The sequence below is a fragment of the Chrysemys picta genome, chromosome 4 (assembly GCF_011386835.1).
Source record: "Chrysemys picta bellii isolate R12L10 chromosome 4, ASM1138683v2, whole genome shotgun sequence".
Taxonomy (NCBI): Eukaryota; Metazoa; Chordata; order Testudines; family Emydidae; genus Chrysemys; species Chrysemys picta.
The window spans coordinates 41,090,708-41,115,607 of record NC_088794.1 but is presented as its reverse complement, the minus strand read 5'-3'; the positions used below and the strand labels follow the sequence as shown (position 1 = coordinate 41,115,607).

Genomic DNA, 24,900 nt, shown 5'->3' with positions numbered 1-24,900 from the left:
AATAGCAAAAGAATCATGAGGATCCCATCCCAAGACAGGTAAAGGTCAGAGGCCCAACATCTAGGAAGGTGCAGTCAGAGAGACCAGAAAGGGGAGAGAGGGGAAACTAGCTCCATAACAGTCACATGCCTAACTACCATTTGTGCTTTCAGAATCTCTCCCACAATCCAGCCTGAGCTATACCTTCTTCCCAACCCTTCCTTCTTTCTCTAGCTCAAACCTACAACTTATTAGAATTCACTGACTGCAAGAGATTTTCAACATTTCAGAGCCACAGGTCATAAAACATGGGAGCCAGCAACTGAAGCCCTGTCTACATTAGAGACATCTGCACCAATGTAACTACACCAGTGCAAACCCCTAAGCATCAGGCTAGAGAGGAACTTACACCATTTCTCTTTCAGAAGAATAAAGTTGGAAGGGAACAAAACAGAAAAAAGAAAAGAGCATGAATGAAAAGCAACCCGGTTCTTCACAACCTTTTCTCCTCTGACACATCAAAAGGACACTGACTGAAAGAAGCAGGGCTGTCAGATTCATTTTTCATAGACTGAATCATGGGATGCGACATCTTGGAAAGAAATCATGAGTATTCTCCTGCCTTGTGGGAAGTGGCCAGGTGAGGAGGAGTCATTGACTTGGACTGACCTGTGCAGAGCTGGGGGAAGAAAGAAAGGAAAAAAAAAAGACTCATGAAACCATTTTATATGCCAGGCTCAGTTCACTGCAGGCACTCAAACCTGAAAGAAATCTGAATACCTGATTTCGATCAATATTGATATTGTTAAATATTGCTACAATGTGATGAGGAACTTTTTAACAGCTATTCTGGATTTTGAGATCCAACATATCAGTAGGTCTCTGCACACATTTCAATTATCACATGCATGTGTGCATGTGCTGGTTTTTATCTTCTGCTAAAAGGGCAAGCAAGCGGAGACAAGCAAAAAAGATTTAGTGCCTTTCTTTGTCCTGTGTGACTTGCCAGCCTGATTCTTCAAAATAGATGGGTTCTGGCAATCCTCGTTGTCACCTTTATATCATCCCCAAAATTTGCCCTTCTCTTCTGACAGAGGAGTTGTCCATTTTCTTTTAAACAAGTTGCTTATCTTGCAATCATCTATGCCCACAAAGACAGGAGCCTGAAACAAAATATTTGTGTCCAAGGAAATTCTTATGGAGTACGGGAGGGTTATTATCAGAACCAAGAATCAATTAGAATATTGAGAGGAGAACTGCCAAATTGACTGTCACTTTGGGGGAGAAGACACTGGCAGGAAAATATGTAGCAATTCATATCCCTAAAGAACTATATGCATATATAATATCCTGTGCTCATGACAGAAAAAATCTTAACTGAGCTGGCAGACAGAACTGCACCTGAATAAGAGATGTGTCTTCTTCAAAGTTTCCATGCCACTTCTTTTGTTTACTTGTTTTATAAGATATCACCACCCTGAAGTGGAAATGACAGTTTCAAGAGGAAACCCTTACACGGTCATCTGATCCGTATAAAATATATGCTAAGCCCCTCCCACCCAAAAAGGAGTTTGTCCCAATAACGTTTCATTCTTACTCTGTTAGTTGTAGTATTGGATGGAAAGGAGAGTCCTGCAGAGGGGAACTGGCAAACAGTATTTCTTTCCTCCAGGGGCTAGCTTTTCCTTTATAAAATGGAGAAATTATTGTTACCAGCTGATTTAGAAGATCTTTTTCCTACTATTTTCAAACGTGGGTGCTTAAATTGTGACTTAGGAACCTGATTTATACATCCAGTTTTGATAACCATGGCCTAAACTCACTGGGAAGTATAAAGACGAGTTTTCTGCAAAGGCCTCCTACACCTTGTCAGTACTTCAAATTGTTTCTTTGGAATCAGATTTTGCCTATAATAATTAGTGACAAGAAAATAATGAGATCAATAAAAGATGCAATAGCTAACATACAACTGAATTGGACGGTTTGACTGGGATGAAGAGACTGTTGTTGACTTTTGTGCAATTATATTAGAAAAATGCAGGATTCTCTTACAAAAGAAAATAGGTCAATGTAACCAGAATCCACAATAAGCCAGTTATGTAACTAAGGGCTTGTCTACATAAGGAAACTGACCAGCAGAACAATAGTAGTACACTTACGATGCACGAGTAATATTGGTATAATACACCACGTGAACACACCATTCCAGAAAAAAATGACTTTTTTTTATCGTTTATATTGAGTGCACCACTAATTTGTATAAGGCCATTACAATATTCTCAGCATTGATTTCTATCCCATTTTTTATACATCCTAACATTTTGTGTTGACCATTGCATTGAGATGTCCACAATGATGCCTAGGTTTTTTTTGATAAGTTTCTGATCCACATCTATCTTCAGACTGCACTATTTATTATTATAGCTATTAAAGCACTATTTCCACAGGGCCAGCATACACTCTGGTCTTCTCTTGCCAGCTTCCTTTGTGAGTGCACCTCTGTGCAGTGTTTCATGTCTCAGCAATACTGTTTCAAGAAAGTATGAACTGGAGAACAAAGTGCTTGGCACAATGGCATGGGACGGGGGAGGGGGGAAGGAATGAGCCAAGACTTGCAGAGATGGCAGTTAATCTCTGTGGGCTGAAACTGACGGAAGACCGCTGAGGCTGGGAAGGAAGAGGCAGAATTGTCCAACAGAGAGGCCCCAGGACTTGGAGTCCCCACCAAGCAGTGGCAGATTAAGCCGATCCCATAGATCTGTGGATGAAATTCTTGGCTATCAGGAATCCCAGCACCCAATGGAACTTAGATCTGCAGATGATGTTAGTGAAGCCCCACCACTGGAGCCAGGAGGCTTGGGAGTTGGACTCAGGATGAGATAGAGACTGGCCCCAGCTGCCCTCTGTCCCCTTGTGTTTGAATTTATCATAGTACCACAGTATGCATTATGACACTCCATAATTAACAGTATGGTCGCATGCTAAATGCCATCACCAGCAGCAGCAAATGGCAGGAGGGCCAGTGCACATGGCAGGCCAAGCACTGAGGCGGTTTGGCCTGCCAGAAAACTGCAACGCGAAGCAACAACACCCTGAGCTAAGGAATGATAAGATTATCTCATCAACCTGGACCTTAGCAGTGGTCATGGTTTAGTCTGAGGGTTCTCTAAATGATCTATGTAGGTTTTTCAAAGAAGCAATAAAAATTATTTGAATTTTAAAAAGTCTGGTTACTGGCTTGGCAATATAAAAGTGCTAGCAAAGCTTGTTTTTCACCTTAGTATCATAAATGGGGATAGATTCCAGTGTATTTCTTCTAGGCTTTAGAATCTCACGACAATCGTCCCAAATACAAGTCAAAACCAGAAAGCAATGCTGTCCTCTAGAGGACTGTCATTGCATTTTCGTGAAACAGCAGTTTTTTCTGTTCTACACTCAGCTAGTTCCATCTCACACAATCTTCTAGAATTTAGTGATGGGGAAAAAATGAAATTAAATACAGCTCTGGAACTCTACTTGGAAAGATATTAGAAACAATACAAACAAAGTAATATTGTATTTATCAAAACATATGCACAGCAAACTAGACCCAGGTTCGCAACTGATCCAAGATAAGGGAAAAATGCTGGAGAATCCTATACAGGTTAATGATTTTATTTTAATTCGACGGGGTAGGCTAAAGCCCTATGATTAAAAGGGCGAGGCATCTGAATCAATATTTACTAAACCACTTTGGTCTTACAGTTTATAGAATGAGCTTCTAGGAAAGAGCCAAGGAGAAGGTGCTCAGCCTTGCAAAATTTTAGTGTGAGTGAATCAACTTGTTTTTCAGTCTGTTTAAATGCATTATTATTACTTGCTTACAATAGCACCTTGATCCCCCGCATGTTCTCCCCCCCACACACACACACACAGAGTAAGAAACAGCCTCTGACCCAAAGTCCAAACAGACAAGAAGGGATGGGAAGCACAGGCACAGAGGGATGAAGCAACTGCCCATAGTCACACAGCCGAACAGTGGCAAAGGTGATAATAGAACCCAGCTCTCAGTCCCATGAATTATCCACTAGCCTACAACGCCATTCCCAGTCTTTGCCAACAAGTTGGAGTTGAAATAGTTCCTCCTCCTGTGGAATGAGTACATTAACAATAAAATAATTGGGGAAAAAAACCAGCAAAATACACAAAGCCACCCTATGTACTTTAGAATGCTTCCTGGAATAGAGATGGTACATTTATTCCTCAGTGTCATTCATTGCCAAGCTTGAGCCTTGAGGATCAAATTAAAGCACATTCAGTAGCTGTGGGACTGCTGTAAGCCAACCCTTTGCTCTTTCGGACTCTATATACATTACATCAGTTCGTACTGACATTCTATTTTTGTTCAGTGGGATCAAAGTATGCCTTCTCCAATCTATTTTTTTTTTTTTGGCCTTGTTCTTCTAGCAACATTTTGTATGTTCAATTGTAAGCTCCTCAGGGAAAGGACTGTCTCTTTCATTGTGTATGAACAGCTTGTGTATGAACAGCATCTAGCACAAAATGGCCCTCACCTTAATTAAGCCCTATAGATACTGCTCTAATACAAATTATTAATAATAAAATAAAACAATAATAATGAGGGTGCGGAAATAAAATAGTTCAAATGAAGATTAATCAAGTAGTCAACTCTAATACCATCCAAGAGTTTAGACTGAGAACACAAACCCAACATATATCCCTTGTAATATGTAGTGAGAATACATTATATGGATGGATGTTACTCATGTTAGAGGAATAAATACAAACACTTATCATACACTATAACCAAAAGAACAAAAACAAGGTATAAAAAAGCTTTGCTTTAAGAAAATCCATACCATAGAGCAACACATTCTATGGAAGAAGGAAAGAGATGAAAATTGATGTAGCCAAAAGAGATTACATATAGATGTTACTAATTAGTAACATACTAGGTTAGATAAATGTCTATCAGGGATGGTCTAGACAGTATTTGGTCCTGCCATGTGGGCAGGGGACTGGCCTCGATGACCTCTCGAGGTCCCTTCCAGTCCTAGAATCTATGAATCTATTATATTACATAATTCTGACTAATGTAATAGATGGAGGAATGCTAGGGGAGGTAGGCTGATAACTATATAGATAAATATATCAGAGTCACGTGCATATTTAAAGGCCAATCCTGTAGTTCTTGAGCACCCAAAAATCCCAGTGAAGTCAATGAAATTTACGTGTGCTCAAGAAATACCAGATTAGGCTTTTGAATGGGGAAAACATTTTGATTTTGTGTTTATAAATCTATTTACTTATCAAGACAGAAAAGTACAACATGGTGCTATATCTGATGTGGACTCATTTCTAGCACCTAGAAGGAAGCTGGGAAATTTAACAAACATTACTGATTTGATCCAGTATATTAACCTGATCCAAAGCTTTTCCCAACTGACTTCAGTGAGCTTTGTATCAGCCCCCATCTCACTATCTGATACATCACAATTGGAAAAATTTATTGGAAAAGTCTATGATCCTGATTCCCAACTGCACAAAGGTGTAACTTACACCCCCTTTAAGGCTCATTTGTGCTGCGAAAGCAGTATTAAGGGGCCTTAGCATAAATGAGATCTCAGACCGATGTATCTAGTACTTAATATTCATAACAATTGGTATTTCTTCTACATCCCACACTATCTTACATAAAGCAACTATTCACACAACACACATGGATACTACTTACAAGGTCTTACTGCAATAATGAAAAGAACAAAATGACAGCTTTTTAAAGCTATTGGGAACCTCCAGGTGCTGACAGGTACCTAGTGGAAATTTCAAAAGTGCTTAGGCACCTAACCCCCATCCAAGTTGCATTCACGTGACATTAACAATGCTGCTTAGACTATCACTGTTCTTCAAGAGAACAATGTTCGTGTTTAAATAATACATACAGAAATAGTAACAGCTAAGACTCTGTACCCAAAGACTGGAAGTTAGCTAATGTAATGTCAATATTTAAAAAGGGTTCTAGAGATGATCCCGGCAATTACAGACCGGTAAGTCTAACGTCGGTACCGGGCAAATTAGTCAAAACAATAGTTAAGAATAAAATTGTCAGACACATAGAAAAACAAACTGTTGAGCAATAGTCAACATGGTTTCTGTAAAGGGAAATCGTGTCTTACTAATCTATTAGAGTTCTTTGAAGGGGTCAACAAACATGTGGACAAGGGGGATCCAGTGGACATAGTGTACTTAGATTTCCAGAAAGCCTTTGACAAGGTCTCTCACCAAAGGCTCTTACGTAAATTAAATTGTCATGGGATAAAAGGGAAGGTCATTTCATGGATTGAGAACTGGTTAAAAGACCGGGAACAAAGGGTAGGAATTAATGGTAAATTCTCAGAATGGAGAGGGGTAACTAGTGGTGTTCCCCAAGGGTCAGTGCTCGGACCAATCCTATTCAACTTATTTACAAATGATCTGGAGAAAGGGGTAAACAGTGAGGTGGCAAAGTTTGCAGATGATACTAAACTGCTAAAGATAGTTAAGTCCAAAGCAGACTGTGAAGAACTTCAAAAAGATCTCACAAAACTAAGCGATTGGGCAACAAAATGGCAAAAGAAATTTAATGTGGATAAATGTAAAGTAATGCACATTGGAAAAAATAACCACAACTATACATACACTATGATGGGGGCTAATTTAGCTACAACAAGTCAGGAAAAAGATCTTGGAGTCATCGTGGATAGTTCTCTAAAGATGTCCACGCAGTGTGCAGAGGCGGTCAAAAAAGCAAACAGGATGTTAGGGATCATTAAAAAGGGGATAGAGAATAAGACTGAGAATATATTATTGCCCTTATATAAATCGATGGTACGCCCTCATCTCGAATACTGCATACAGATGTGGTCTCCTCATCTCAAAAAAGATATACTGGCACTAGAAAAGGTTCAGAAAAGGGCAACTAAAATGATTAGGGGTTTGGAACGGGTCCCATATGAGGAGAGATTAAAGAGGCTAGGACTCTTCAGCTTGGAAAAGAGGAGACTAAGGGGAGATATGATAGAGGTATATAAAATCATGAGTGATGTGGAGAAAGTGGATAAGGAAAAGTTATTTACTTATTCCCATAATACAAGAACTAGGGGTCATCAAATGAAATTAATAGGCAGCAGGTTTAAAACAAATACAAGGAAGTTCTTCTTCACGCAGCACACAGTCAACTTGTGGAACTCCTTACCTGAGGAGGTTGTGAAGGCTAGGACTATAATAGCATTTAAAAGAGAACTGGATAAATTCATGGTGGTTAAGTCCATTAATGGCTATTAGCCAGGATGGGTAAGCAATGGTGTCCCTAGCCTCTGTTTGTCAGAGGATGGAGATGGATGGCAGGAGAAAGATCACTTGATCATTGCCTGTTGGTCCACTCCCTCTGGGGCACCTGGCATTGGCCACTGTCGGTAGACAGGATACTGGGCTAGATGGACCTTTGGTCTGACCCAGTACGGCCGTTCTTATGTTCTAAGGCTTGGTAATCAGTTAGTCAAAAGCCAGGAAATGTTAACGTTGATTGAAGTCTTGAGCTCTACAAAAAAACAAAAACAAAAAACAACAAAAACACTACTACCACTTATTACCACACACATAAAAAGCCCAAATTTCTTTAAAACATATCAGTTCAGTAGCATTAAAGCTATTAATGTTTTAAGTTCAAAGAACAGTGTTAACTTGGAAAAAAATAACATTTCCATCTGAAAATATGACTTCCTACTATTGCTCGAAGCAACTTCTAAAATGACTATATCTGAAAGAGATTACCAATTGTATACTTTGTACATTTAACTGCTACAGTGTATAGTCTGTTTCATTGTTTTGTGATGGTCAGTTTCAACTCCCAGGCCTTGAACCTTGAATATCCATTCACCCTATACAAAGTGAGTGCAAAGCGCTGCTGCTGACATGAGCAAAGAGTTTTGGTTTGGTAGTGTTTTATACCCAGTTTACACAGTTTCCAAGTTCAGCTAGTTGTAAAAATGCAAAGTATTCTTATTAGGCTGTTTCATGTCAATACCTTGCATTATTAATGCTTTCAGTTCCCAACTTCCCAGCAAATTAAAAAAGTTTGGATTGGATGGACTATAAGGTGGATAGAAAGCTGACTAGATTGTCGGGCTCAACGAGTAGTGATCAATGGCTCAATGTCTAGTTGGCAGCCAGTATCAAGTGGAGTGCCCCAGGGGTCAGTCCTGAGACCAGTTTTGTTCAACATCTGCATTAATGATCTGGATGATGGGGTGGACTGCACCCTCAAAAAGTTCACAGATGACACTAAGCTGGGGGGAGAGGTAGATACGCTGGAAGGTAGGGATAGGATCCAGAGTGACCTAGACAAATTGGAGGATTGGGCCAAAAGAAATCTCATGAGGTTCAACAAGAATAGGGTGACCAGATGTCCCGATTTTATAGGGACAGTCCCGATTTTTGGGTCTTTTTCTTATATAGGCTCCTATTACCCCCCACCCCGTCCCAATTTTTCACACTTGCTGTCTGGTCATCCTAAACAAGAACAAGTGCAGAGTCCTGCACTTAGGATGGAAGAATCCCATGCACTGGGGACCGACTGTCTAAGCAGCAGTTCTGCAGAAAAGGACCTGGGGATTACAGGACGAGAAGCTGGATACGAGACAACAGTGTGCCCTTGTTGCCAAGAAGGCTAATGGCATATTGGGCTGCATAAGTAGGAGCATTGCCAGCAGATTGAGGGAAATAATTATTCCCCTCTATTCAGCACTGATGAGACCACATCTGGAGTACTGCGTCCAGTTTTGGGGCCCCCACTACAGAAAGGATGTGGACAAATTGGAGAGAGTCCAGCAGAGGGCAACAAAATGATTAGGGGGCTGGGGCACATGACTTAGGAGGAGAGGAAGAGGGAACTGGGCTTATTTAGTCTGCAGAAGAGAAGAGTGAGGGGGGATTTGATAGCAGCCTTCAACTACCTGAAAGGAGGTTCCAAAGAGGATGGAGCTCGGCTGTTCTCAGTGGTGGCAGATCACAGAACAAGGAGCAATGGTCTCAAGTTGCAGTGGGGGAGGTCTAGGTTGGATATTAGGACAAACTATTTCACTAGGAGGGCGATGAAGCACTGGAATGGGTTACCTAGGGAGGTGGTGAAATCTTCATCCTTAGAGGATTTTAAGGCCCAGCTTGACAAAGCTCTGGCTGGGATGATTTAGTTGGGGTTGGTCCTGCTTTGAGCAGGGGATTGGACTAGATGACCTCCTGAGGTCTCTTCCAACCCAAATCTTCTATGATTCTATGATCATTTTGGTCACTCTCATGGTGCTTCAAGTATGTGTACAGATTTAATATGTGATAATATATAACACTTACAATTAAATCCTCATTTTTTGCCCAAAAGGACCATAGTGCCAGTCAAGACAAATAAATCACTGCATATTTCTAGTCAAACTTAACAAGAGCTGACAAGATCCATTTGTTTGCACTGAACTATTTATACATTAAAATGCCACCGATACTGAATATGTTTCTTTGCTCAGCATTACCACCGTCTTGAAACTTGTGCTGAAAACACTTTGTGACATCAACTGAAAAGTTATCTAGTTTCACCTTTTTCTAAGTACCTCTGATCCTATTTCTGAATTGCTAAGTGGCAACCTCTAGGCTTCTTACAGCTGTGGTATACACGTCCTCTATCTATACTAAGGGCTTGTCTACACAAGAAAGTTCCACTGATTTAACTTAAATGGGCTTTTTTATGTGACTTAGTTAAGCTGGTCCAAAGCCCTGTGTAGACACTTTTATTTCAGTTTAAGAGTGGCTTATTTCAGTTTAGCTTAAGCTGTATCCTAACTGCTGTAAACTAGATGAAAATAAATCTGGTTTCAACTAAAATAAGAGCATCCACACAGGGATTTGCACCAGTTTAAAATCACTAATGCAATTTTCTTATACAGACAAGTGCTGAGGCAATTTGCACCAAGGGGACTACAATGATGTAGTCATTCTAGTGCAAACCCTAATGTAGAAGCCCCACACCAGTGCCGAACAGGGCTTCAACCAGTAGAGTTTTCTACCAGATTAAGCTGCACCAAGATAAATCCCACTTTGCATGCTTGCAAAACATCTACATTAGGGGTCTAAATCAGTGTAACTATCTCAGCATGGTTAGATCAGTGCAAATGTCCTTAATATAGACAGGGCCTAAGCCGCAGTAGTAACACCACCTCGCTCCTACATAGCTCTTCATCAGTAGATCTCAAGCAAACTTTGCAAAGGGGGGCAGCAGTATAACTATCTCCGGCCTTGTCTACACTACGAGAGTAGTTCGATTTTACTTGCATCGAATTTTTGTAATCGATATTGCAAAGTCGAACGTGTGTGTCCACACTAAGGACAGTAATTCGACTTTGTGCGTCCACACTAACGGTGATAGCGTCGACATTCGAAGCGGTGCACTGTGGTCAGCTATCCCACAGTTCCCGCAGTCCCCTCTGCCCATTGGAATTCTGGGTGTAGCCGGCAATGCCTTCTGGGTAACAAAATGAGTCGAGGGTGCTTTTGGGAAACTGTCGTCATCCGTCCATCACTCCCGCCCTCCCTCCCTGAAAGCGCCGGCGGGAAAACAGTTCGCGCGCTTTTCCAGTCATTGACAGCGCGGACGCCACTGTACTCCGAGCATGGAGCCCGCTGCGACCATCGCTGCAGTTGTGGCCGCTCTCAACGTCTCGCAGCTTATCATAAAGGTTTCCCTGAGGCAGATGCAGAAAAGTCAGGCAAGGAGGCTACGGCACCGCGGTGATGTCCTGAAGTCTGAGAGTAGCACAGACCTGTCAGAAAGCAGGCGACCCAGCGCCGAGGACATCACAGTGGCAATGGGTCATGTTGATGCCGTGGAACGGCGATTCTGGGCACGGGAGACAAGCACTGAGTGGTGGGACCGCATAGTGCTGCAGGTCTGGGATGAATCCCAGTGGCTGCGAAACTTTCGCATGCGGAAGGGAACTTTCCTGGAACTTTGTGAGTTGCTGTCCCCTGCCCTGAAGCGCAGTGACACCCGGTTGCGAGCTGCACTGAGTGTACAGAAGCGAGTGGCCATAGCCCTGTGGAAGCTTGCAACGCCAGACAGCTACCGGTCAGTCGCGAACCAGTTTGGGGTGGGCAAATCTACCGTGGGGGTTGTTGTGATGCAAGTAGCGAAGGCAATCGTTGATGTACTGCTGCCAAAGGTAGTGACCCTGGGAAACGTGGAGGCGATCATAGATGGCTTCGCAGCGATGGGATTCCCAAACTGCGGTGGGGCCATAGATGGAACTCACATCCCTATCCTGGCACCGGACCACCAGGCCACCCAGTACATTAACCGAAAGGGATACTTTTCCATGGTGCTGCAAGCACTGGTGGACCACAGGGGACGTTTTACCAACATCTACGTGGGATGGCCGGGCAAGGTTCATGACGCTCGTGTTTTCAGGAACTCTGGTCTGTTTAGACGGCTGCAACAAGGTATTTACTTCCCGGACCACAAAATAACTGTTGGGGATGTGGAGATGCCTATAGTCATCCTCGGGGACCCAGCCTACCCGCTAATGCCCTGGCTCATGAAGCCCTATACTGGCGCCCTGGACACTGAAAAAGAACTCTTCAACTACCGGCTGAGCAAGTGCAGAATGGTGGTGGAGTGTGCTTTTGGCCGTCTCAAGGGGAGATGGAGAAGCTTACTGACTCGCTGTGATCTCAGCGAAACCAATATCCCCATTGTTATAGCAGCTTGCTGTGTGCTCCACAATCTCTGTGAGAGCAAGGGGGAGACCTTTATGGCGGGGTGGGAGGTTGAGGAAAATAGCCTGGCTGGTGATTACTCACAGCCAGACAGCCGGGCGATTAGAAGAGACCAGCGGGAAGCGCTGTGCATCCGGGAGGCTTTGAAAGCAAAGTTCCTGAGTGAGCAGGGTAACCTGTGATTTTATAGTTTGTGTACTGAGAAGCTAAACCTGCCCCCGTTTCTTTACCCAGGTAATGTTGACTATCCTATCCAGTTACATACCCCCTTCACCCCCCCTCCAACACACGTGTCGAAATAAAAATAGTTCTACTTTGTTAAAGCACACCGTTTTCTTTAATACTGTTTTAGCGGGAATTTTTTAAAACTGGGACGCAGACTGTGGTGCGGGGCGGGTCTAGTGTTGTGATGCGAATGCAGCTTCTAAACTCAAGGATTGACAGGCTCCGCTGCGGTGGGATGCTTGTTTCAACGGAGCCTGTCACCCCTCCTGATCGGGACTGTGTGTATGGGAGGTCTATTTGACTTTGTGGCAGGGGGAGGACGGTTACAGATCCCATGCTGTGTGGCTCTGTGATCCTGTCTAAGGACCGGCGCTTAAGATCTGTAACTGCCCTCCCCCGCCACAAAGTCACAGAGCAACCCACCCCCCCCCAACATTACATCAAAACAACCTCCCAGACTAACCGGGGCAACTAGTCACTGCATCACTGCACTGTGTATGTGCCCTGCTGCTGTGCCTGCCCCCGACTATGTACCCTGCCAAAGGAGACTGTCCTGTCCAATTTCCAACCCCCTTTCCCCTCCTCCTCCAAAAGAACATGATTGAAACAGTAGTTAACAGAAACGAATTTTTTATTATCAACTACACATGGCATTGGGAGGTGAAACTTGGACGTGGGCTTGTGTCAGGCGGGAAGGAAAGAACTTTTCAAATTTTGGGAAATGAGAGCCTTCTGCTACTAGAGCTCTCTGCAGGGGTGGAGTGAGAGTTAGCAGGGACTCTGCCGCCTCTCCTTCTTTGCACTTTGGGTGAGGTGGGTATGGGACTTGGTGGCGGGGGAGGGCGGTTAGAGATGGACTGCAGCGGGGCTCTGTCCTCCTGCCTCCGTTCCTGCAGAACATCCACAAGGCGCCGGAGCGTGTCCGTTTGCTCCCTCAGTAGTCCAAGCAGCGTTTGAGTCGCCTGCTGGTCTTCCTGCCGCCACCTCTCCTCCCGATCCATGTTGGCTTGGTGCATTCGGGTCAAGTTCTCCCGCCACTGGGTCTGCTGTGCTGCCTGGGCTTGGGAAGAGGCCATAAGCTCAGAGAACATGTCCTCCCGTGTCCTCTTCTTCCTACGCCTAATCCGCGCTAGCCTCTGGGAGTGTGATTCCAGGCTAGGTTGTGAGACAGTCGCAGACGGGGCTGTGGAAATGGGAAAAAGGGAGTGAATTCCTCTGAAAGATAAATGTAGTTGTGAACAAAGAACATAGTCTTTCTCTGTGAACAAGACCATGCACAGCACCTTTCACATGCGCACTCAGCACAAGGTCGAATTCTCGGCCTTCGCATTCTGTGCCTGGGGTCTTGAACAGCACATTTGAGAAGCGAGGCAGCACAACGGAATTTCTGTTGCAGGCAGACATGGTAAGCCGTACACTTGTGGCAGTTTAAAACTTTTATATTACCACTGGCCTCATTTCACATTTAAATCAATGTCAGTCCCTGCTGCCAGCAATCCGGCAAGCGGGAACTCTGCCCCTGTCCCACCCCCTCGCGGCTGTCCCCGGGAATGATCCCTTTCGGCTGCCCCTCTCCCGCCTCCACCGCGTGGCTGCAAACCAGCGGTGACAGTTCTGTAAAGGAACGGGAAAGCAGTCCCAACACTAACATTCCCCTACCTAATTAAAAGCAGGTCACCATGGCCGACATCACCCTGATGAGGATCTCCGAGAGCGACAAAGAGAGAATGCTCCGGGAAAGCCTCCAAAGACCAGGGCCGTATGCCGCCCTGCTGTGCAGAGCAATGATCCCCGAGTACCTGATAATCTCGTGGCGCGGCAACGTGTCGTACTTCGGAGGACCCAATAAGGCCGCTCTCCCCAAGAACCTCATGCAACGGCTTTCAAGTTACCTCCAGGAGAGCTTCATCGAGATGTCCCAGGAGGATTACTGCTCTATCCCCGCACATATAGACCGCATTTTACTGTAGCTGCAGTAGCAGGGAATACACAGTAGAGCGGCTTGTGCAGGACAATCACTGAAAACCGGACATTGCTAGATTTCTTTTCAAAACTTGCACTGCCCCTTACTAAACCGTTAAGCGCCTAGGGCACACTAATCATGAACAACCCATTCTTTTAATTGTTAATATTCCTGTTTTGTTAAAAATAAATGTTTAGATGTTTACAACACTTACTGGCTGATCCTTCACCAGATTCTGTGTCCGGGGTAATGGCTGGGGACGCTTCGTAGGGGATCTCTGTAAGGGTGATGAAGAGATCCTGGCTGTCGGGGAAATCAGCGTTGTGAGAGCTGCCAACTGCCTCGCCCTCCTCATCTCCTTCCTCATCTTCCCCGTCCCCTAACATGTCTGAGGAACCGGCCGTGGACAGTATCCCATCCTCAGAGTCCACGGTCACTGGTGGGGTAGTGGTGGCGGCAGCACCGAGGATGGAATGCAGTGCCTCGTAGAAACGGGATGTCTGGGGATGGGATCCGGAGCGTCCGTTTGCCTCTTTGGTCTTCTGGTAGCCTTGTCTCAGCTCCTTGATTTTCACGCGGCACTGCGTTGCATCCCGGCTGTATCCTCTCTCTGCCATGTCTTTAGAGATCTTCTCGTAGATCTTTGCATTCCTTCTTTTGGATCGCAGCTCGGAAAGCACGGACTCATCGCCCCACACAGCGATGAGATCCAAGACTTCACGATCAGTCCATGCTGGGGCTCTCTTTCTATTCCCAGACTGCACGGCCATCACTGCTGGAGAGCTCTGCATCGTTGCCAGTGCTGCTGTGCTCGCCACGATGTCCAGACAGGAAATGAGATTCAAACTGGCCAGACAGGAAAAGGAATTCAAATTCAAATTTTCCCGGGGCTTTTCCTGTGTGGCTGGTCAGAGCATCCGAGCTCGCACTGCTGTCCAGAGCGTCAACAGAGTGGTGCACTGTGGGATAGCTCCCGGAGCTATTAGCGTCGATTTCCATCCACACCTAGCCTAATTCGACATGGCCATGTCGAATTTAGCGCTACTCCCCTCGTCGGGGAGGAGTACAGAAGTCGAATTAAAGAGACCTCTATGTCGAACTAAATAGCATCGCAGTGTGGACGGGTGCAGGGTTAATTCGATTTAACGGCGCTAACTTCGACATAAACGCCTAGTGTAGACCAGGCCTCCATTTCATAGATGGAGAAATTAAGGCATAGACAGAAGAAGTGACTTGGCCCAGGTCACCCAGCAGGCCAATGGCAGAGTTGGGAATAGCCACTAGTCCACCTGCCTGTTCTTCCTCTTTTCCCAGGAGTGTAGCACCACCGTTGTCATAAAAGTTTGTGCTATTGTGAATGCCACCAATGCCAGCAAATGAACCAGGAACCTCCAGAGCTGAAAGCATGAGTTTCTACAGTGAGAGCTAAAAATCTCTGTAGCCAGAGGAGGTTACACATTCACACCCTCTGTGGGTTAGGTACAGAGGGGGGACACATAACACACGCTGACCAGTGAGTTACACTATCTCAAGCACCAGCTCTTTCTTTGGTGACATCAATAAGCCCTGAGTTTAAAATGCTGGTTGAGAGCGAGGCCAAGAAGGGAGAGAGTTTTCAGTACTCACTTGTCTTTTTTCAGCTTCATCATTAGGTTAAGTGATAAAGACTTCATAATTAGCTGAGGTAAATCTTGTCACAGTTGAATCTAATTTCAATTCAACTTTTAAAAGAAACAGATTAAAACTAAAAACTGGTACAGAAAGTGGTAGCCTGCTTGGTAAGATACCTATCTTGCCATAAGCACATTCAGCCAATGCTCCATAATCAGCCCTGGGTCCCTGAGAATTCTCAGGTGAAGTTTAAGGTGATTTTGACCTTTAAAGTCCTAAATGGCTTAGGACCTACCTACCCAAGAGATCACCTCTTCCCCAGTGTTATATCACAGTCGAGATCAGCAGAAGAACTTGAGCTGAAGCTCCAGTGGTATAAACAAGTGAGGGTCCCAGGAATGCTCTGTGAGGGTCCCCAGGCTCTGGAATTTGCTCCCCTACTTTGTCCAAGATAGCCCAGAGGAAAACTTTCAAAAGCACCTAAGTGACTTAAGACCTTACATCCCATTTTCTAAAGTAACCTAGACATTTAGAAACATAAATCCCATTGACTTTCAATGAGGCTTAGGTGCCAATGACCCTATGTCACTTTTGAAAACAGGACTTAATGATCTTCAAGGCATGTTGCAACTTTCATCTTTTTTCCCCAGCCATTTGAAAATGGGAGGAAATATAATTTGTAGGTGAGGCAGATTTGCAGTGGGCTAGCTTACATTGTTGCACTTAGGATATACTTTTAAATTCTGTCAAGGGCACCCATAATATATGAATAGGCATCCTTTCTAGCACTTCAATATATTAAAATAAATAAAAATAAAATCACAGTATTTGCAAATCAGACTTAATATAAGAATCTCTTGCATGTTTGAGCTAAACCCTAAAACTCAGACAGCTGCCACTGAAAACGATAGCCTGATAACCTCAATAGCACCTTATTTACACTTAGCGCGCTCCCATTAACGTCATTCAGTGACAGCAGAGATAGGTTAATAACAACTGGTTTTCTAAATTTCACCGTGATTGTCAGGACTGATTTTCAGGCTTCTAACTCTACTAAAACAAAAGCAGTTCTCACTGAAACGCTAAAAGGTGCTTCTCAGACAGGGGTATTTCCAAATTTTTTTGCTTTTTACCTCATTCTCTTTTTTTCCTATTTTTCTTAATAATGGGTAAAGCATTTGGGGGGGGGGGGGTGGAGGGCAGAGGATGTTTAACCTATTCTCTTCATACTAAAACAAGGCTTAACCTCACCAGGCTGGGGAAATATCAGACCACAAAGTGAAACTACTAAGGAGCAACTCAAAACAGGGGTAAGGATTAAAACAATTAGGAAACATTAGCAATAACTGTCACTAGTACTTCAGTGATAACCAGAGAGAAGAAGCAGACACAGTCACACATAGCACTGAATTCTTCCTCCTGAAAGGAAATTGTATTTAGATTGATTTCACCACCTGTTACAGCTAGTGAATGACAGGTGGTATGCTTTCTCATATGCAAAGGGGAACCATATACTTTCAGCTGCAGTGACTTAATTTACATTAAATGAAAAGAACAAACATGGAAGAAGAAAAGCAAAGCCTTCAGGTGAGAGCACAGGGTGTCTCCCATGTAACACACTTCATCCTTCTGTCTCACAAAATGTCAGCTGCCTCTGCAGACAGGCAGACTGCTCAGAAATGGACATGCATAGTACATTGAAAATATTGTTATAATAAATACACAAATACAAATATCACCACAGGTACCCTCTTAATACCATCCTTTCCCACAGGTAGACTGCACTTTGTACAGACACTTTCCAAACTGTCACATCCAAAGATGAGTGGGAAAGATCTGCAAAATTCAGCATGGTTATTTTTTCCATTTTATACTCTTTGACAAAAGGCACTCAGCATCTAGCATGATCTAAATTTAACTGAGACCCATTTAAATCCTATTTTCCAAAGGGCATCCAAATCTCAGCTTGCCAATCCTCTCATAATACATTTTGTTTGGGAAAGTCTATTCAAGTTCAAATAAATGTGATAAGTCCCATCTTGCTTACTGCCAGTCACTCACATTTCCATTTTAGGGAAAACATTTAAAACAAAGTTATTTTGGCTTTAGCATCTTCCTGGCCTCCTCTTTTTATGCAAGCAAAATATGGCATGACACACTTATTAAAAATTATTCCGTTTGGTTCACCGACTCATATCCAATGAAAAAGGAAGGGGGGGGGAAACAGAGCTGCTCCATAAACTTGACTTGAATTACTCTACAACTATTGTTAGCAAACTATTGTTGAGAAACAGCACACATCTGAATCACAGCATGGAAAACTTTTAGGGTAAACCTCAAGGGTAACTGTATACATCAAATCTAATCTGTCCGTTGTGATATAATCAGTAGAAACATTTTCTTCAGGACTGCAACTGTGTAGAGGCAATTCCCAGTATGGAGCAACATGATTACCAGGAGTATAGAATCACAAAACAGTAAAAATAAGAATTAACTACAGCTGTAGCCCGATTACATTCAGAAAACCAGAAGCAATAGGAATGCTGATTTTCTAAGGATTCTGGGCACCATCAGGGAGATGGGGCAGTTACCAGTGTTCTTCCTGATGCGTAACCATCCCAAGCATGTAAAATTAAAAATAACATCAACAGAGGCTGCTGACCCCTGAACTTCAAGGAAGAAAGTGCTGTAACAATCCTTGGCCATATATTTACAGACATTATGGTAACCTCCAAACCACATATATTTTTGAAATTTTATATGTAACTCAAGACGTGAGACAACACCCAGCTCTGCTAGTCAGTGGAGAGAAATGATATACAAATGTATATACAAGGGAGGGCAGTTGGCAAGAGGGACACACCCACACAAAGTCAGAGTCTACCCCAACAGCTTTTGTTTATGTAGCTCTTGTTAAAGGAAGTACAAGCAGCTTGTCCATACTGTAGGGCTGAAAGTGAGAAAAAGGATTGGAGCTCACAAAGATGAAGCAAGACATCATGGGAGGTTACCATTGTGCTGAGTAGAAACCACTGCAGAGATTAAACCTGGCAAGACCTGGAGAGTGAGCACAGCAGATCCCAGATTTCCTGAAATGCTCTGATAGCATGACTACTCCTGGATTCACTGGGAAGTGAGCCCCCAGAGGCAGGCTCTTCTACACTGGCATGGGCAAAATCTTTTTCTGTGTTAATAATAAAGCCAAGTTCTTGCAGCATTTGAGTGATGTGTCAGGCCGTCTATTTTGCAGATGGGCTTTTATTAATAGGTTGTCTAAGCTGTGATAAATTTGAAATCCTTACTGTCCGAGATGGGAGAAGAGACTCACCATCAAAGCTCTCGCAGCAGATGACAACCTGAAAGGCACTGCTATGAATTGACAATGTTGATTGGCTGCTGTGAACCATAAGGTATTTTGGGGTCAGAGAGGTACAGATAGGCCTTCCTCAGGTCTAAGCACATTCCTTTGCCTATTTCTTGAATCAGTGCAGTATCTCTTTTTTTCTGATAGGTTAAGAATGGATAGGTCCAGAACAAGATGGAAGCCACTTACAGATTATGGAAAAAAAAAAAAAAAACACTGAATAAAAACTGCATCCTCCTTGGTCCAGAGAAAACTTTGACATTTTTCTTGGAGTCTAATAAATGAGTAAGGTAAATCACCACCCTTAGGCTTGAGGCTTCGACTCTGAGAGGGTGAATGAGGCATCAGTTTGTGGAAGATTGTGGGAGGCTCTGTGGTTAAGAGAGCTTTCGGAGTGAGCCAGTTTACAGCAGGGGACCATGGACAACCATCTAACTCTCTCACGGAAGGGAAGGAGCTGGCATGTGAGCAAAAAATAACTCTATGTGTGTTGATTGTGACCTAACTGCAGCACCACACACTCCCCTGGAGCTACTTTCTACTGGTTTTCTGTTCCATTCCAGATTCTTAGCAGGGCCTGCTGGACTGGCCATCCTGCTGCCCTTAGAAAAACTGGCTAAGCTGGTGATGAGGAGATGCAGGCTGGGTCATTCTAAAGCAGCGGAGTTGAGGAGTGGTCTCAGAAGTAGGAAAGTAATCGGTTTCAGCAGGTCACTCTTAGTGCTGCTGTTAGCTTACTTGCAGTGTCCCACAGCTCTGCAAAGAATGGTGCAAAGGATCACCTCAAGTTAGGAAACTGTAGGTTTGTTCCCAGCAGAGGAGAATGTGGAAGAGCTGAAATAAAAGGTTTTCAGAGAAAAGAGATGAATTCACCAAGTGGACTAAATGAACCAGGGTGGTGATAATGCAGTGCAGCATTCTGGCCAGCTGAGGCAGTTTGGAGACTGTTTATCAGCAGAACTGCATCCAAAGCCAAAAGATAGTCCAGATTACTCAAAAGAGGAGCACATTCTAGTAATGGTCCATGAATGAAAAACACATTAAGAGAGATGCAAACATTTTTGCACCCCAAAGCAAAAAACTGTGCGTGCCCATTCATCAGCGTTACTTCAGGCATTTTCTTCAAAATTTCTGCAGGAATGAAATGTTATGACTGAAAACTGCTTTTTTTCTGGCTGAAAGCCATAACCAGTACCTTCCTCAAATAAGGTATTGAACAATAAATAAACCTTCTCTGCCTCTGTGCTGATGAAATCACACAGGTTATAACTGGATACACTGCCACAAGTTTCCAGAGAGATCTCTAAAACTGTATCCAAACATTTTGCTGTGTCTAAACACTACGCATCAGCATGCAAATGGCCATGTGCACCTCTATATTTATTTATTTAGACATTTACAAAATTGTACACATATAACAAAAGTCTCTGGGTGCATGCACCATTTCTTAAAACCAACAAACTCCAAATCAGTTTTAAGGTTTGTTGGGGGGGGGTTTAATCAGTAAACTTGGCCCCAGAATAAAATGCTCAGAATCTCTGCTCCCTCTCCGTCAAAGATATGAGAAATCAAATTGACTTTCTACCATGCCCTGAAGGTCAACAGATGCAGGATGTAATATTCTTAGACTTCTATAAGGCATTTGCCTTGGTACTGCATGACATTTTGATTAAAAAACCAGAAAGATATAAAATTACCTTGACACATATTAAATGTATTAAAAGCTGGTTAACTGATAGTTCCCAAAATGTAATTATAAACAGGGAATCATCATCGAATGGGTATGTTTCTAGAGGGTTCTTGCAGGGATCAGTTCTTGGTCTTAAACTATTCAACATTTTTCTTAATGGCCTGGAAGAAACCATAAAATCATCACTTATAAAGTTTGCAGATGACACAAAAATTTGGAGTGTGGTAAATAAAGAAGAGAGCAGGTCACTGATACAGAGTGATCTGGATCACTTGGTAAGCTGGGTGCAAGTCAACAATATGTGTTTTAATATGGCTAAATGTAAACATATACATCTAGGAATAAAAAACGTAGGGCATACTTACACAATGGTGGGGGGGAGAGATTCAGGGGACTTGCACACAGGTCGGCAAGGCTCCAGGCAGGCAGCACTTCCATGGTCATAGTGGATTCTCCATTACTGACAAATTTTAAATCAAGATTGGATATTTATCTAAAAGATCTGCCCCCAGGAATTACTTGGGAGAAGTTCCATGGCTTGTGTTTTACAGGAGCTCAGACTACATGATCACATTGGTCCCTTCTGGCCTTAGAATCGGATTCTAGAGTCATAGGTTACATCAGACCAGAAAAGACGTAAATTCCAGAGTTGTGGGCACTCCACTGAAGATGCCCTGGGCCCCACACATTCAAATCCCAGACCTGCACGCCCACAACAGATCCATGAGCTCAACTGTTGCAATGGGACAAGGTGAGATGATCTTTCAGGGAGTTAGGACACAACTATGTAGAGCTTAGTTTTTTAGCAGGGAAGTACTGTGTCTCCAGGACTGACCCCACCAAGGCAATACAAAAACCATTTACTCAAAGCAAAATAAGTGATATTCTGCTATTTTATGGAAGAACAGTCTTCAAGCTAAGGCACTGGACTGGGACTCATGAGATCTGGGTCCAATATCAAGCTCTCCCACAGACTTGCTGTGTGCCTTGGAAGAATCATTTAATTTTCTAAGTTCCCAATCTGCTTTCATGTTGTATCCCTTTTCTCCCTCCCTTTGTCTGTCCTGTCCAGTTCGAATGCAAGACCATCAGGGTGGGCCACCTTAATGTGTCTCAAATTGATTACCCCAAAATTGAGAAACCCAAAAATCACTAGTCACTTTGGAAAATTAGGCCATATCAGTCATAGTATTATGCCATACTAAGCCAAACACTTCAGCAGGGTAAACATCACAGGAAAACTATTATAAGATGATTCAGTTGAAAATACAGGTCATGCCAATGCTGAATGTATATTCCATGATCTGACAATTCTCCGTCAAGCTTCACTGTTTTAACTAGCACTTTCACTTCCAAAATATTGCATAGCTATATTGTTCACTTGTCACAGAGATTCAATAACATCAAAAGGTATTTTATGGAACCCAGCAGCAGATAAGAACCAGCATTAGCTGCAGTCATAACTCTCTAGGATATGACAGACCTTATCAAGCAGATCAATGCAAAGTAATGTGCAATTGTTTTTTATTTTTATTACAAATCACTTTACACTTGTCAACAGACCAATCTCATTATATCTCAATGAGTTATAGCCAATGATGTTGTGCACAGAGATGTCTGCCTGTGATGAATATTATCATGTAGCGTTCAATAGAACCTGAAGTCCGCCATCTTTTCTAGAATGTGTGAATAGGGAGTGTATGATATTGCGAAAAATAATTTTTAAGTTAAGCAAAAGCTGTTCCACAATTTCCAGAGTTCTCTTTGCTGTATTAATACTCCTCCAAACCTCACTTTATATTGGTCTGCGTTTCACTCTACTCATTTTTACTTAGGCATTAGTGTTAGGCTAGAATTTCTTCTTTTCCCACCCCGATAAGTTAAGTCCTACAAGGGCTTATTAAAATATATATAACAAACTCAAAGTACCACAAGAGGTTATTACTGACCACATATTTCTGCTCAATTTTTCATTTTGTCACCTCATCCTCCCACCATCCCCCACCCCATTTGTCTCATTTGTTCACTTGTTGTCTCCTCTCACACTCCTAGACAGAAATCTCACTGGGGGATGGATTATCTTCTTTGTTATTTGTCTATACAGTCCCTAGTAACAATGGGGCCTCGATGACTGAAAAAACTACCAAAGGAAATGGTGGCTCCTCCATCTCTTGATATCTTTTAATCAAGACTGGATGCCTTTCTGGAGGAAGAGCATTAGCCAAACACAAATTATTGAGCTCAATACAGGGGTAACTGGGTGACATTCCATGGCCTGTGTTACACAAGAGGACAGACTACATGATGTAATGGCCCCTTCTGACATTAAAATCTATTAATCCTTTATTAAGGATGCTACCGTATTACAAACAACAAATAACAATCATGACAGCAAGCAACATGCATAAGCACAAAGACTGTTATAGTGTAACTTCTCATTGCATGGACAGGCAGTGCAGACTAGACAACTGGGCATGGGAGTAGAAACCTGGAAGTTCTGTGTTGCAATCCCATCTATGCAAGTGACTAGCTGGGTGGCACAAAGTCAAACATTTAGTCTCTGCCTCAGTCTCCCCATCTATAAAATGGGGATAATAATAGCTATCTCCCTATCTCACAGAGTGTTTGTGAGGATAAATATCATGTTACAGAGATCCCCTTTCCTATGCACAAACTCATTATAACATACCCTTCCCACTGTTACCGAAAAGCAGCATCGCTGATGTTATTACATTAATAACCAGACCCGGCTCCCTTTGAACCTGAAGACATCAGGGAGAGCGAGATCAGCTCATAAGCTAAAACACTGCATTACGTAATAATCACATAAGAAAATAACATTTGAATATGATGACTGGACTGGTTGAAAGTACAAGAAATTCAGAAATGGTGATGCACCTCTTCATTACTCCCAACTATTGCATCACATATGGGAAGTAAGAACATAGTTTCCTACCAGATGACTTTAGAACAGCAAATGACCTTACCAGATAAGATGCTTAATGCAAAAGGACAGCCATACAACAAGTTTTCAGCATTAAAAACCCTAATTTTTCCACTGTTTTTTCAGTTTAAGACCTGCCAATAATTTTGTTACTTTGATTTGACCAATCTCTAATATTTTATATAGTCTTCCAAATCTCAAAATCACACTCCCTTTGCCCTAAAACCTTAACTATTGTGCATTAGAAAGAATGTCAGAGACTTCATTCAGTTTCAAAGTGTTTGATTGTCACCAACTGGCATTGTGCATTTGTCACATTCATTCAATTAACTGCAATTTATAGTCTGCCTACTTCATATTTGAAAAAGTGACTTGTTGAAACTTTGTTCTATAATGTAGTAAAGTAATTTCACTTGTACTGCATCTAACCCCTTTCAATCATCCTATAGGTATAAGAGTTCAAAACGGATGTTACAACCAAAGAGGGCAGCATTTCACAACACGCACCACCAACAGGGCCAGGATAGCAGGCACAAGATTCCTGGGTGATATCTTTTATCAACCCACAACATGTCACATGCGTGTGTGTGTGTGACGGGAGAGGGAGGGGTAAATAATTCTTATGGAAGGATTTGGGAGTATCCTCCTTCTGGAAAACTCTGTCATTTGAGAAAGGAGCATGAAAGGATGATGTAAGGCACTAGGCAGAACTACCAACTCAAGAAGATGAATAACGAACCTTTTCACCAGCAGAGGAATTTCAATCCCTTTCTTCATAGCTTTATTTTATTGATTCAAATTAAGGATCCTAAACAAACCCAAGCCACTCAGAACAGCAGGTCCCAATTGCCAGAAAAATATTGTCATTAAAAACAAAAGCAAATAACTTCCTATCAAAAGAAAACACTCCACTGCACACACAATTCTGCCCTTGGGGAGAGAGAACAAACCACATGTGGCAGGTGTTAGTCAGATCACGTAATACGCTACTGGAAGACACTCAGATACTACAGTGATGAGGGCAGTATAAGAATCTATACAGAACAGCTTTCCAAATTCTTCGCCAGCTGGGAGGAAAAAGTAAGTACCTTTACCCATAGGCAGCCCCGGCCACTTTTCCTCTACCTTTATAGTCCCACACTCAATCTCACATGTGACAGCTGGTTAACCCCTCCAGCACTGGGACTTGTGACGTACACTTTTACATTGTCGTAGATGGTTTTGTGACTACAACACAGGACTAAGAGTCAGGAGACCTGGATTTTACTCCTAATAACACCTTTTAAATGTCACCCAACCTTCCAGAGACTTGGTTATTTCCCTTTCTG

General features: G+C 42.9%; 2 protein-coding genes across 7 annotated transcripts in view; both read right to left on the bottom strand.

Annotated features, from left to right (window-relative positions):
* Window positions 1-24,900, bottom strand: part of SERGEF (secretion regulating guanine nucleotide exchange factor) — a 274,310-nt gene that overhangs the window by 221,185 nt on the left and 28,225 nt on the right. The window contains exon 9 of one of the 6 annotated variants that reach the window (XM_008174081.4): window positions 7,214-7,558. The exons of the other annotated variants lie outside the window; for them this stretch is intronic. Within the exon in view, the coding sequence (XP_008172303.1) occupies window positions 7,509-7,558 (50 nt within the window). The 3' untranslated portion in view covers window positions 7,214-7,508. Of the gene's footprint in view, window positions 1-7,213; window positions 7,559-24,900 lie in introns of those variants that run through there. 6 annotated transcript variants of the gene reach the window in all.
* LOC135982997 (uncharacterized) lies at window positions 12,614-14,938 on the bottom strand. The gene is made up of 2 exons (XM_065592096.1): window positions 14,178-14,938; window positions 12,614-13,183 (listed from the first exon to the last, which is right to left on the bottom strand). The coding sequence occupies exons 1-2, from the start codon at window positions 14,752-14,754 to the stop codon at window positions 12,708-12,710; spliced, it is 1,053 nt and encodes a 350-aa protein (XP_065448168.1). The 5' UTR covers window positions 14,755-14,938; the 3' UTR covers window positions 12,614-12,707.

Excerpts from the sequence above, each read along its gene's own strand:
- LOC135982997 (XM_065592096.1), bottom strand. The coding sequence starts at position 14,754 with ATGCAGAGCTCTCCAGCAGTGATGGCCGTGCAGTCTGGGAATAGAAAG. Across the intron at positions 13,184-14,177 it reads ATCTGGTGAAGGATCAGCCA|CCCCGTCTGCGACTGTCTCA; the intron begins GTAAGTGTTGTA and ends CCATTTCCACAG.